General features: G+C 47.9%; 1 protein-coding gene across 1 annotated transcript; it reads right to left on the bottom strand.

Annotated features, from left to right (window-relative positions):
• Positions 1-449: 449 nt before the first annotated feature.
• Positions 450-6,747, bottom strand: BATF3 (basic leucine zipper ATF-like transcription factor 3). Its single transcript, XM_048846273.2, has 3 exons — positions 6,100-6,747; positions 3,587-3,691; positions 450-1,099 (listed from the first exon to the last, which is right to left on the bottom strand). Exons 1-3 carry the CDS (start codon positions 6,169-6,171, stop codon positions 914-916), a joined length of 363 nt encoding a protein of 120 aa, XP_048702230.1. The 5' UTR covers positions 6,172-6,747; the 3' UTR covers positions 450-913.
• Between the last annotated feature and the right edge of the window lie 6,651 nt (positions 6,748-13,398).

Genomic DNA, 13,398 nt, shown 5'->3' with positions numbered 1-13,398 from the left:
TGGATAATGGGGAAAAGGGCAACTAGTAAATTACAAAACATACAAACAAACCACAAAACAAAAAAAACCCAAAGGGAATTCCCCCTGGTAGAATTCCACTGGCTACAGTGGCTTTGCTCTTGGGATGAAACTGGACCCCAAACTGCCTGTTCTACATTTACTCCCTGGAAAGTGGGCACACACGTCATGCAAGAATGGGAATAAAACTCTTTGAGGATTGATGGTTTGAGGATTGGTGATTAGGGAAGTGAAGATGATCTACACTCAGTTGTTACACAACCTTCAGAAGGGAAGCCAATAAAGCTTTTCAAACATCCTGAAGCTGGTGATAAGCAAATAATAAGGCACACTGAAAGCAGGGAGATTAGCATTAGACTTTGGATTTGACAAATGAGCAAATGTAAAGGTGTTCAAAAGGCATTGGATATTGAAGGAGGTGGGAGACACCATAAAGAGAAAAAGAGCACATTGATTTTATTAGCCAAACCCGAGTGTAAACAAAAAATGAGCAGCCAGGATATTATATATATAAGAACTATGGATGACAACCTAACAACTCAGAAATAATAGCTGGCATAGTGTGGGGTAAATCATATCCTAGCCTAGACTGCTATTTTTCTCCAGAGTTTCCATCCTGTAAAAGCAGATTGTATCATATTTTGCCATTTATGAACATGAAACAGTGTATTACAGGTTCTAGAAAATAAATTGTAGCTCAGTCTTGTTCTTCCCACACTGACCTTTTTGATATTCAGAGGATTTAGAGATGTAAAGGCCTATTAGATCAAGTCCATCCCTCTGCAAAAGGGAGGATATACCTGCATTGTGGTGAAAAAAAAAGAAGCTGGATCTTTAAATCTCTCCCATTTACGTGCAACAATAACCAGCATTTAAAGGCAATAAGGAGGAGCTCTCATCTTGGCAGGCAACTGGTGAGGGCATCAGGCCTGGGTATGGTCACAAAATTCATGGAGCAGTGCAATAAAGGGCAGATCTTTTCATGGTCCTTCAACACCTCGCTCAGGTGTTTCATCTCATCTGTTAGCTTCCCAATCTCTCTTTTCAGGGAGGTATTTTCTTGTTCAAGGCACTCATATTCCTGGAATGAAAAAAGGAAGCCCACTGCTAATAAAAACATTCCTTTCGGTGCCTTCACCTTTTTTAATCAAACGATAGCAGAATAAATTGTTATTTCTGCTTATTTAATGTTTTGAAATCTAATGTAAGAATCAAAATACTGAACTAGCCTAATAAATACAGATGTTCGTAACAATACAACTGTTACTATCCATGTTCTTACTGAGCTACTGTTGTGGGCCCAGATCCTGAGCTGTGGCCACGAAGCATGTAGTCCCACTCAGGAGGGGACTGCAAAGCTAGCATTTAGCCACTTTTGCATTCTCCTGATCCTGGGCTAATCTATTTTGTTCTAGTTCTCCCATCACAAACTGTTGTAGCCTAAGGGTGCTCTAGGTTGTGCTTGCTGGCAATGGCCCAAAGGGACCATTCTGGGAACCAGGGATTTCAGGAGTGTGGGCTGTGACCAGGATACCCAGCTTCTTTCCCCAACCATGTCCTCTGCACTGGTTGAAGGGATGGGGTGGTTTACGAGTTCCACACCATCCTCTGCAGGCTGCAAAAGGCAGTTTTGTATTGCCTAAAAAAATGAAAAGTACCTAAGTTAGACTGGGCAGAGTCTTGGTCTGCTTTGGGAAACATGAGTAGTTGGGCAACTGCCGAAGTGCTAAATCTGTGCCTGGCGTTTCTTCCCTTTCAGGTGTACAATGACTTGTGTGGCTGCGAAGCCCAGATTGGCCATGTAATGCCATGAAAGCTACTGACCCCAAAGTCTGGCCCTGAGAGCAGCTAACTCAGCTCTACATTCTGCATTTATGTTTCAGAACGAAACTAAGCACTACTTTCTTTCTACATTATCTACTATATAAAATAATGATTACAAAATTGGAAAACATCTGTGAGCCCCTCATTTTCTGCTGTCACCTGCCGCTCTTCTGGGACTTGACTAACTTGCTAGAGACCTTGTAATATAAACTGAACTGGGTATATATGCTGGGGGAGAGGGGTATTATTATTAATTTATTATTATTATTTGTATTAGTGTAGCACCTAGGAGTTCCACTCGTGGACCAGTACCCCCTCTATGCTAGGTGCTGTACAGACACAGAACAATAACACAGTCCCTACCCCAAAGAGCTTACAATCTAAATATAAGACAAGAGACAACAGACGGATGAGGGAATACAGTGAGATGATATTGATCAGCATGAAAAGGCTGTGGGATCACTGTTTCAGTGCAACTGCAGTTATTCTCTGGTTTTCACTTTCAACTGAATATGTGTTAGCAGGGTTAACTTCCACAGAAGTTCATATCTAGATCAACACAGGCTGTCCAACACCATGACCAGTGTGCTTATATTGCAAGAAAATAATCATTCATCATATTTTCCTATCTGAAAATGCAAATATCCCACAATCCAGCAAGTGTAACAAACTGTTTCCCTCTGAAGTTATCTTTATTGTTCCCCCTTTAAAATGTGTTTGAATTTAATGCTCACAAGAGCACTATGAAGAATCAAATATGCAGGTAGGTTCGATGTTGGTTTCTAAACACAGCTCTGCCATTGCACCCACATCAATCCTGACCCACACTCTTGTTATTCCAGTCCTGCTTCTTACCTGAGCAGAGACTGCCTCTGGGAATGAATTAACTGAACTGAATTATTGAAGAGTTTGGAGACATTCTGTAGTAGACACCAGGGGAAGAAAAGCTCAGAAATTTGGCATTTCATCTCTAGAAGTTGGTATCGTGGAACCCAGGTATGGTGACCCTAGTACAAGTATTTCCTGCACTTCACAGTGTTTTGCAAGAACAAAAGACATGAAAAATTGTCTTCTGTGGATAAATTTTATTTTCACAATGTAGAAGATAGAGATAATTCTGTGCTGAACTGGGCCCTGAAGCTGCGTCACTTACATAAAGGCATTAGTAGCATAGTAGTAAATATTTATAGTATGGTGGTGCCCAAAGCCCCAGTCGAGTCGGAAGCCCCATTGTACTGGCTGCTGTACAAACACTGAAAAGAGACATGCCTGCCCTGTAGAGTTACAACTGAACAGACAATAGGACTACCATATTATATTATTGATGCTGAGGGCTTGTTAATAGGATTTCAAAAAGGATCAGACATTTATATGCACAATGGAAACATCCACAGTTTAAGATAGGATAAAATATATATAAAGTGTCTAAACCCTCATACTTCAGTGACTTATTGGAGTTAGGAGAAGCTTCCCCTATGGGAAGCTTATTCCTTAATTGTTCAGTATAAAGATCTAACACTGTTGGCAAGTTCCAGATGTTTCAATGTAGGCAAAATATTGGACTAGACAGCTCACCAGCATGGTCCAGTATGGTAATTCATATGTTTTTACACCAAACCCATACTTCCTCATGCTGGATTAGTACAAAAATCATTTCATATCCCTGTTTAAGAAATGCATAGTATGGTTAAATTCCGCACACAACGCTCAAAAGACAACAGCAACATATGAAGTACCCATTCACCTCATGGAGTTTGTCTGCTTTCTGCGTTTGTTTCTTCCGGCTTCTCTGGGCAGCGACTCTGTTTTTTTCTCTCCGTCTTATCTTCCTATCATCCTCTTCAGGACTCTGAAAAACCAAACCAAACACATCTTGTTGCTGTTTTTTTAAAAAGTGCACTGAGATTCAAAAAGCAAGGAAATAACTTTTAGTGAAAATAAGCAAACAATCTGGTGTGCTTCATAATAATAATATTTCATTCTTACATAATCCTCTCCATCCACACATCTTAAAGCACTTTGCAAAGGTCAGTAAGTAGCATTATCTCCATTACACAGACAGGGAAAATGAGGCATGGAGATTTTCAAAAGTGCTGTGTATTTGTAGCTCCTATTGACATCAGTGGGAGCTGGGGTTGTTGAGCAAGTCAATGGCACAACTAGGACTAAAAAATAGAGAGGCCTGATTCTGCGGTACCCTGCATCCAAGGGGCTAGAACTAGGGGTGCTGAAGGTGTAGCAGCACCCCCTGGCTTGAAGTAGTAATAACAACCAAATTCATTCTTTCCACTTTCACCACCCCCACTATAAAAATTATTCCAGTACTCCTGCCTGTATCTTGCCCTAACTCTACCAATCAGAATAATAGCGTTTATGTCCATTTAATCCAGTAGACCATGTGGTCTTCCAGAAACAACCTTGTTGATTACATAAATAGCATATAATACACATGCCACAGTATCTTTGAAATTTACACCATCACAGATGTTTTAGCTTTTTAGAAAGGAAAATCTCCTATACAAAATATCTTACTAAGAGATCCTGTTTTGGATTAATGTTTTCGTGTATTGTTCACACACAAAATCCACTCACAACCTAGAAAATAACTTTCTGTTTTCATTATGGAGTCTTGATCATGGTTTGTGGAGGCTTCAGGAGGCTTTTCATTATAAATCCAATGATTAACCCTCCCTTGCATACCTGAAAAATTCTCCATGTGGTCTGAAATTTCATTTGCTTCCTCTCAGGCTAGAGCAGAATTTTATATACATTAAAGGAATCGAGTAAATAAGCTTTCCTGGTAGCTAACAATGCCCAGCAACAGTTGTCTGCAGATCTAAGTCACATTCGACTTAGAAGACAGTAAGATTTTTATTGTCCAGAGAAAGAACATTCATCACCAAGCTGCAGCAAATTCTGCAGAAGAGTGAACAGGGATTGGAGAGCAGGGGGAGGAGTTCCCCACCCATGCTGCAAGTATTTCCCTACAGCTCTGTAACAGGACATGATCAGTTGCCTTTCATGTTGGTTTAGAAAGAAGACACAGAGTTCATCCCAGCATGTCAATGACAGTGTTAAGGCTGCTGGCAGCGGTGGCTGCTGTTGCTCCTAGCAATGTTTACTCCAAAGTACGTCAAGTTAACCACTGTTTCCTCTCTTACAAGGAAGATTTATGATAAAGTCCGTGAACTGAACTAATCTCTGAGGTAACACTGTGGAGTCGCACCAGTGATGAATTCCACCCCATGTGTCAGACATGCTCAGGAGAGACATATGTCTGTGTGTGGTTTCATGAAAGAAAGGGCTACAGTGGGCAAGAGGAGCGCCCATGGTAATTACAGATCCATGGAAAGAGGGCATCTTGCTCTGTTCTGCATCTTCCCTAGGGGCTTAGAGATTACAGCACAGGCATCTCCAGGCAGGAGTTAGTGTCCCAAGACAAGCTCAGGACAACCAATACCAACATCAATGAGATGCTGCTCTTCATCTTGGGAAGCAGGGAAGCAGCCATTTCTCTTAGGGTTGCCAACTCGCCAGGATTGTCCTGGAATCTCCAGGAATTAAAGGTTATGTCATGTGATGAAACCTCCAGGAATATGTCCAGCTAAAACTGGCAGCCCTACAGTTCTGATCATCCTGTCTCCTACCTGTACATCCTGATCCTGGCTGCCATCCTGTGAATCTGCCCTGCCAAGAGGAGGAGAAAAGCCTTCTTTGCCTGCACCTCCCACCTGACTGTGGTCACTATGTTATAGGGGACTCAGCGTTATGTATTTGGGACCCAGTTCCAGCTGTGCCATAGATCAGGACATGGTCCTGTCAAAAGTGATCCCCATGCTGGACCCCGGATCTACAGCCTCAGGAACGTGGGGGTGAAGGATGCCACCTATGGTAGTGAGGAAAACATTTCCTCCTGTGATGTGATTTGCAGGGAGTCCATAAAGAATAAGCAACAATTGCTCAAATTAAGAGAGAGAGAGAGAGAGAGAGAGAGAGGACCAGAGGCAAGTCGGTGCCAAATTGAAGAAAAGCACTGGGCGCACACAAGGGGCTTCAGCCACCTTTGTACAGCGGCAATGGGATGAGAGCAGGGAAAGGCTGCTCTGACATCCCGGCCCACGCCCTCCAGTGCTTCTCCACAGCCTGCTCCTGCCCGGCTGGTGTCCCGCCCCAAGCCCCGGCTGCTGTGCCACTCGGACCCTGACTACCGCTGCCGCTGCCCTGCACCCTTCATCCTCCCCTTCCCCTGCCCGGTACCTGCGGCTGATTCCCATCGGAAGAGGCGCTTCTCTGCAGAACGCTGCCCGAAGCCGGGACACCGTGCGACATCCCGGGAGCTGCTGAGCGGCCGGGGCCGCGGCGGGAGCCCAAAGAGCAGCCACGCTCCCCGCACCCCGGCCCCTGCCAGCGCACTCCTGTCCCCAGCCTCGCTAGGGGGAAACTCCGGCCCGGGGCATCCCGGCAGCCAGCACCTGGCTGCAGCGGCTCGCACGCTCTCTGTGCTTCCCCAGCCCCCGGGGAGGAGCCGCCCCCTCTGCCCGGATCCGGCCGCCGCCGCAGCCTCCGGGAGGCAGAGCCTGGGAGTCCCGCACTCACGGCGGCGGCAGCTCTCGCTTGTCAATTTCATGGAAGTCACGTGGCGCCCTTTGAAACTTAGGAGGGAACTAGCTGCGAAACCGCAAGGGTGGCTGCGTGGGGAAGCGAGAGGGGCTACGGAGGACAGCCAGGCGGGGGGAGGCCAGAGCTCCCTTCCTCCGCACGCCTCGGCGGGCGTGTGAGAGCGATACTCCGAGCGATAGATACCCCAGCACCGGGGGGGAGGGCAATTTGGGAAAGAACTGAAGGCTACACCCGCACCGGAAAGCGATTCCTTGGCGATGGGAGCCAAACTTCCCCACCCACTAACTACCTAGTAAAGAGAGAACATGTCAGAGGGGGCTAGACGGGAGGGTTTAGTTCAGCTCCTTACAGAGAAAACTCAGCTCCCGCTCTGAAGGGGGACAGGGATTTAGGGGGTGCTCAGATCCGGAGTTTGGACTGAGGCGCATTTCTACAATTACATTTTTTAAGGTCTAGGAGGAGGAGTGAAAAGAGGAAGAGGAAACAGGATCACAATCCTTAACACACTCCTTCCTGCACCGCCATACGTTGGATTAGATGGATTCTTTAGAGGGACAGTGAAAACAACCATTTCCTGTATATAAAAAGGGTCTATCCTGCCACCAGGACAGTGATGAGACCAGTATAAATGCTTAGCAAGAAGGATGAGTTTTAAATTCGTAACTTTGCTAACTACTAAAAATCATGGCCTGAATAGACACACTGGATTTATGGCTTATTATAAGAATGTATAAGGCACTAACAACCCTCCCAGCTTCCTGCCTTCTCCCCACTTTTCCTTCCCTCCCACGGGAGGGGTGTTAACAGGCCAATTCACTTTGAATGGGCCCTTGCAATGTGTTAACTACGTATGCTAAACAATCTGTCCAACTCTGGTATTTAGCTGTGACACTTTGAGTTAGGCCTTATCTGCACTACAAAGTTTTGTCGACAAAAGGCAGCTTTTGTTGACAAAACAGTGAGTGCATACATACTGCATACATACTGCAATGCGACATTTGGTGGCAAAAATGCTGTTTTGGCAATAAAATATAACCACCCCAAGGAGAGGTTAAGGTATGTCTACACTGCCCGCGTTACAGTGCGGCCATGGCAGCGCTGTGACATGGGCAGCATAGACATGCTTTATTGCTGGGGGAAGAGCTCTCCCGGCACTAAAAAGTAACCACCCCAAATGAGGGGTAGTAGCTTTATCGCCGTGAGCACGACTCCCGGTGAGAAAGCGCTGTCTATATTGGCGCTTTTCAGCACTAACACTTTTGTCGCTTGGGGGGTGCTTTTTCACACCCCTGAACGACTAAAGTTTTAGTGCTGAAAGTGGCAGTGTAGACACCATGCTTGATTTTACCGCTTTAACTGGCCTCCAGGAGGTGTCCCACAATGCCCATGGTGACCGCTCTGGTCAGCAGTTTGGACTCCACTGCCCTGCAGCCAGGAAAACAACAACATCCCCCTTAGAAGCCCTGGGAATTTTTGAAATTCCGTTTCCTGGAGAAACTTCCTCTCAGCCTGGAGAGGTCTCATTGCATCTTCTCATGTGCCCATGGCAGGTTATCGCAGCAAACGCTCTCTCGCTTGGACCACTGCAGACCTGTTGGATCTGAAGCACTTGCATGAGAGGAAAGTGACCAGGAACAGCCAGCATGGATTCACCAAGGGAAGGTCATGCCTGACTAATCTAATCGCCTTCTATGATGAGATTACTGGTTCTGTGGATGAAGGGAAAGCAGTGGATGTATTGTTTCTTGACTTTAGCAAAGCTTTTGACACGGTCTCCCACAGTATTCTTGTCAGCAAGTTAAGGAAGTATGGGCTGGATGAATGCACTACAAGGTGGGTAGAAAGCTGGCTAGATTGTCGGGCTCAACAGGTAGTTATCAATGGCTCCATGTCTAGTTGGCAGCCGGTATCAAGTGGAGTGCCCCAAGGGTCGGTCCTGGGGCCGGTTTTGTTCAATATCTTCATAAATGATCTGGAGGATGGTGTGGATTGCACTCTCAGCAAATTTGCGGATGATACTAAACTGGGAGGAGTGGTAGATACGCTGGAGGGGAGGGATAGGATACAGAAGGACCTAGACAAATTGGAGGATTGGGCCAAAAGAAATCTGATGAGGTTCAATAAGGATAAGTGCAGGGTCCTGCACTTAGGACGGAAGAACCCAATGCACAGCTACAGACTAGGGACCGAATGGCTAGGCAGCAGTTCTGCGGAAAAGGACCTGGGGTGACAGTGGACGAGAAGCTGGATATGAGTCAGCAGTGTGCCCTTGTTGCCAAGAAGGCCAATGGCATTTTGGGATGTATAAGTAGGGGCATAGCGAGCAGATCGAGGGACGTGATTGTTCCCCTCTATTCGACATTGGTGAGGCCTCATCTGGAGTACTGTGTCCAGTTTTGGGCCCCACACTTCAAGAAGGATGTGGATAAATTGGAGAGAGTCCAGCGAAGGGCAACAAAAATGATTAGGGGTCTGGAACACATGAGTTATGAGGAGAGGCTGAGGGAGCTGGGATTGTTTAGCCTGCAGAAGAGAAGAATGAGGGGGGATTTGATAGCTGCTTTCAACTACCTGAAAGGGGGTTCCAAAGAGGATGGCTATAGACTGTTCTCAATGGTATCAGATGACAGAACGAGGAGTAATGGTCTCAAGCTGCAGTGGGGGAGGTTTAGATTGGATATTAGGAAAAACTTTTTCACTAAGAGGGTGGTGAAACACTGGAATGCGTTACCTAGGGAGGTGGTAGAATCTCCTTCCTTAGAGGTTTTTAAGGTCAGGCTTGACAAAGCCCTGGCTGGGATGATTTAACTGGGAATTGGTCCTGCTTCGAGCAGGGGGTTGGACTAGATGACCTTCTGGGGTCCCTTCCAACCCTTATATTCTATGATTCTATGATCTGCTCAGTATATGGGGAGAGGAGGCTGTGCAGTCCCAGTTGTGCTTGAGCCGTATGAATTTTGATACCTACGGGCAGATTTCTCGAGGCTTGTGTGAAAAGGGCTATGATCGGGACACACAGCAGTGCAGAGCAAAGATAAAGGAGCCGAGGCAGGCGGACCATAAGGTGAGGGAGCCAAACCATCACTCCAATGCTGCACCTAAGACCTGCCCGTTCTATAAGGAGCTGGATGGTATCCTCAGTGGTGACCCCACCTCCATCACCAAGAGCCCCATGGATACTTCGGTGGGCCTAGACACTGGAAAGACAACCTACCCTGGAGAACAAAGTCATTGATGAAGAAGTGGAGTTCAGGGGCAGCAGGTTTGTATAATTTTTGGTGGTGCCCAGAACGGGTCCAAGTCCCATCCCCCCTCCCCCCTGCCTAAGGCTCTGGGAGGGAGTTTGGGTGCAGGGTGCGGGCTCTGGGCTGGGGCAAGGGGTTGGGGTGCAGGGGGCAGGCTCTGGGAGTGAGTTTGAGTGCAGGGTCTGGGCTGGGGCAGGCGGTTGGGGTGCGGGATGGGTATGTGACCAGATACCAAGGGTGAAAAATTGGGACAGGAGGTGGGGGGTAATTGGCACCTATATAAGACAATGCCCCAAATATCAGGACGGTCCCTATAAAATCAGGACCTCTGGTCACCCTAAGGATGGGGTGCAGGGGATGGGCTCTGGGAGGGAGTTTGGGTGCGGGGTCTGGGCTGGGGCAGGGGGTTGCGGTGCAGGAGGGGGTGTGGGGTGCGGGCTCTGGGAGGGAGTTTAGGGGCAGGATCTGGGCTGGGGCAGGGGTGCAGGAGAGGGTGAGGGGTGCAGTGCTTACCTCGGGCAGCTCCCAAAAGTGACCTGCACCCCCTCTGGCAGCAGCTCCTAGGCTGGGGGCTGGAGGAGTCTCCATGTACTGCTACCCACAGGTACCATCCCCGCAGCTCCCATTGGCCGCAGCTCAGGGCGGAGGCATGCTCGGAGACAAGCCCCCCACCCCCAGGAGCTGCAGGGATGTGCCGGCTGCTTCTGGAAGCAGAGCAGGCGGGCGAGCAGGTGAGCGAGTGGGTGGGCAGGAAGCTGCCTTAGCTCTGTTCCACTGCCAGTGGTGGCAGTGGGGGCCCCGGGCCCTTTTAAATTTCCCGGGGGTGGCAGGCGGGGCCAGGGGGGATGCTCCAGGGGAGGCGCACGGGGGCGGCAGGCGGGGCCGGGGGAGAGACCCAGCTGTGAACTTTGGTGGAGCTAGGGCCCCGTGCTCTCATATTGATGGAGCACAGGTGCCACAGGCCCATACAACTCGCCGCTCCTGGTGGAGTTAGATGATGATGTGGAACTCCCAGGGGGGTCTGCCGGTGAGGCAGGCAGCCAGGAACTGTTCACCACTCCAGAGGCATCTAGCCAGTCTCAGCAGTTGCTCTCCGGCAAGCAAGAAGCAGGAGAAGAGATGCCTGGTAAATGGCTTGGTTTGTGTAGTGCGAAGGTAGGTTCAGGGTATAGAAATGTGGGAGGTTAGCTGTGTTTCTGTGAGCTGGACATTTCCCTGTGTAGCTAATCACTGTGGCGGAACAGGATGTTGATGAATGCTGAGATCTCACGGGAATCCTCCAGAGAGCTCTCCAGGAAAGTTTCCTGAAAGTACTCAATAATCCTCTGCTGACGGTTCCGTGGCAGAGCTGCTTTGTTCCTTCCCCCATTGTAGGAAACTTTCCCACACCATTCGGCAATCACTTGTATAGGGACCAAAGCGGCACACAAACAAGCAGCATAGGGACCAGGGTGGAAGGCACAAGCGTTTCCCTGCTTACCCATAGCAGTGAGATATCTGCTAGAATGACCCCTGCCTGTGGAAAAGCGTGGGAGAATTTTATATTTTTTCCCCTATTCAGCTGCATCACAACCCTTGCAGAATGAGTGGTCTTTTCCCCATGTGCAGCACCCCCACTCACCGTGTTTTGGGTGTTTGCAGAGATATGTGCTTGCCAAGGATCAGTGAGAAAGTGAGCGTATGTTGCAAAAGGTGTATTTTACTGTAATGTTTCAATGCTGTGCGTGAATTTAAAAATCATGCTTCTGTGCATTGTTCCTTGTGCTTTGGCAGATATGGCCTTCAGGAACACCGCTCCACACACACACACACCGGCCGAGCGTCTCTGCCACATAAGGAAGTCCCCATGACAGAGCGAAGACGACATGTTCCGGGAGGTCCTGCACTTCTCCTTGCGTTCCCTTTTCTCTGCTTTGGAGTGGTGGGAAGCCAAAAGGCAGGACAGAAAAGAAAATCAGGAGTTTGTTAAGGATGCTAGTGAGCAGATGATTAAAGTCATGGAGGAGCAAACGCAGATGCTGAAGTCCTTAATAATGCTGCAGACTGAGCAGATCCGGGCCCGCTCTCCCTTGCCGCACACTCAGAATGCTTTTCCATGCCCCCCCACCCACAACTCCGCCCACACAGTCCTTTCCACTCGCTGGGACTTCTTGGTTTCGCCTTTGCTCCACCCCCTCAGACAATTTTCAGAGCTCTGTGTAGGTCCAACTTTAATGATGAAAGTCTGCCCTTCCCTGGGACCTCCTTTCCCACAAAGCATCTTTGTGTGTGTTGTTGCTTGTGCAATAAAAGCAAAGTTTTTGAAAGGTAACTCATCTTTATTTGTTTTCTACACACTGAGATAGCAGGCACTACCAATACATACATGGGCAGTTAATTCATGTGCTTGCTTGACTGTAAGGCCCCAAATGTCACCATTGCTTCCAAGGAAAACAACATGTAATGTAACATTGCAGCACCAATCAGAAATATACATTACTGGTTCTCATTTTCAAAGTGTTACCTCAAAGCCTCCCTGCTTCAAATTCCTCCCCCCCCACCCCCACCCTCTTTGGGGTTCTCTGACAGCCCTGGTATCTGGCTGCTCAAAATCAGCAGCCAAGCAGTCTGTCTCAACACTCCACCCCTGAGCAAACCTTTCACCTTTACCTTCACAAATATTATGCAATGTACAGCACGTAGCTATGACTATGGGAACATTATCCTCATTAAGGCCTAACCTGCCATAAAGGCACCACCAGTGCAGCTTTAATCTGGAAAAAGCACATTCCCCTGTCACCTGGCACCTACTCAGCCTGTTGTTGAACCACTCCTTACTGCTGTCCAGGTTTCCTGTGTAAGCTTTCACAAGTCACAGCTGGGTCTCCCAGGATCTCTATGACTTTTCAACATCTCCCAATGTAATCTTCTGGTTTGGAAAGAAACTGCTTTCTATAGCTTTCTATACAGGCCGGTGTTCTGAAGATGCATGCACCATGCACCTTTCCAGACCACCCCGTGTCCTGCAACACCATGGAGAAGCACCTCTTCCTATTAATGTACTCCGTCACAAGGTGGTCTGATGCCAAGATTGGAATGTGTGTGCCATCTATTGCCCCTCCACAGTTAGGGAAACCCATTTCTGCAAAGCCATCCACTGTTTCACACACATTTCCCAGAGTCATGGTCCTTTGTAGCAGGATGCGATTAATTGCCCTGCACACTTGCATTAACGCAGCACCAACGGTGGACTTCACGACTCCAGATTGATTCGTGACCAACCAGTAGCAGTCTGGAATCATCAGCTTCCACACACTTCTCTACTGAGAGGTTAGCTCTCATTCGTGTGTCCTTGTAACACAGTGCTGGGGTGAGCTCTACACACAGTTGGCTTTCCACTGCTCGTCATCCCACCCCTGCACGACTATATGATACCACCATTCAGTGCTTGCTTCCTGAGCCAAAAAGCAATGGTGTACCCTATGCAGCTGTTCTGTGAATGCCAAAAGCAATCTAAAGTTGCTCCTATCCATATCACACAGCATGTCAGGCAACTGGGAGTCTGCTTCAGTTAGGAACTTCGTGATTAACTGCACTGCCATCTGCAATGTCTTCATGACAGTTAACAGGGCATATGCAAGATCCATCCCTTCTCACAAAGATGCTGGGGTGCACAGCAAAGAAGGGCCATTGAAAAATACCACAAAAGAAA

This window comes from Caretta caretta, chromosome 3 (genome assembly GCF_965140235.1).
Source record: "Caretta caretta isolate rCarCar2 chromosome 3, rCarCar1.hap1, whole genome shotgun sequence".
Lineage (NCBI taxonomy): Eukaryota > Metazoa > Chordata > Testudines > Cheloniidae > Caretta > Caretta caretta.
Note: the sequence above shows the minus strand (reverse complement) of the source record. Positions and strands in the feature narration are given on the sequence as shown.

Bases quoted from the DNA above. Each gene is read 5' to 3' on its own strand.
- BATF3 (XM_048846273.2), bottom strand. From the start codon at position 6,171: ATGTCGCACGGTGTCCCGGCTTCGGGCAGCGTTCTGCAGAGAAGCGCC. The intron at 3,692-6,099 runs GTACCGGGCAGG...TTGGTTTTTCAG, and splicing joins CCGATGGGAATCAGCCGCAG to AGTCCTGAAGAGGATGATAG. The intron at 1,100-3,586 runs GTGAATGGGTAC...TTTTCATTCCAG, and splicing joins AAGCAGACAAACTCCATGAG to GAATATGAGTGCCTTGAACA.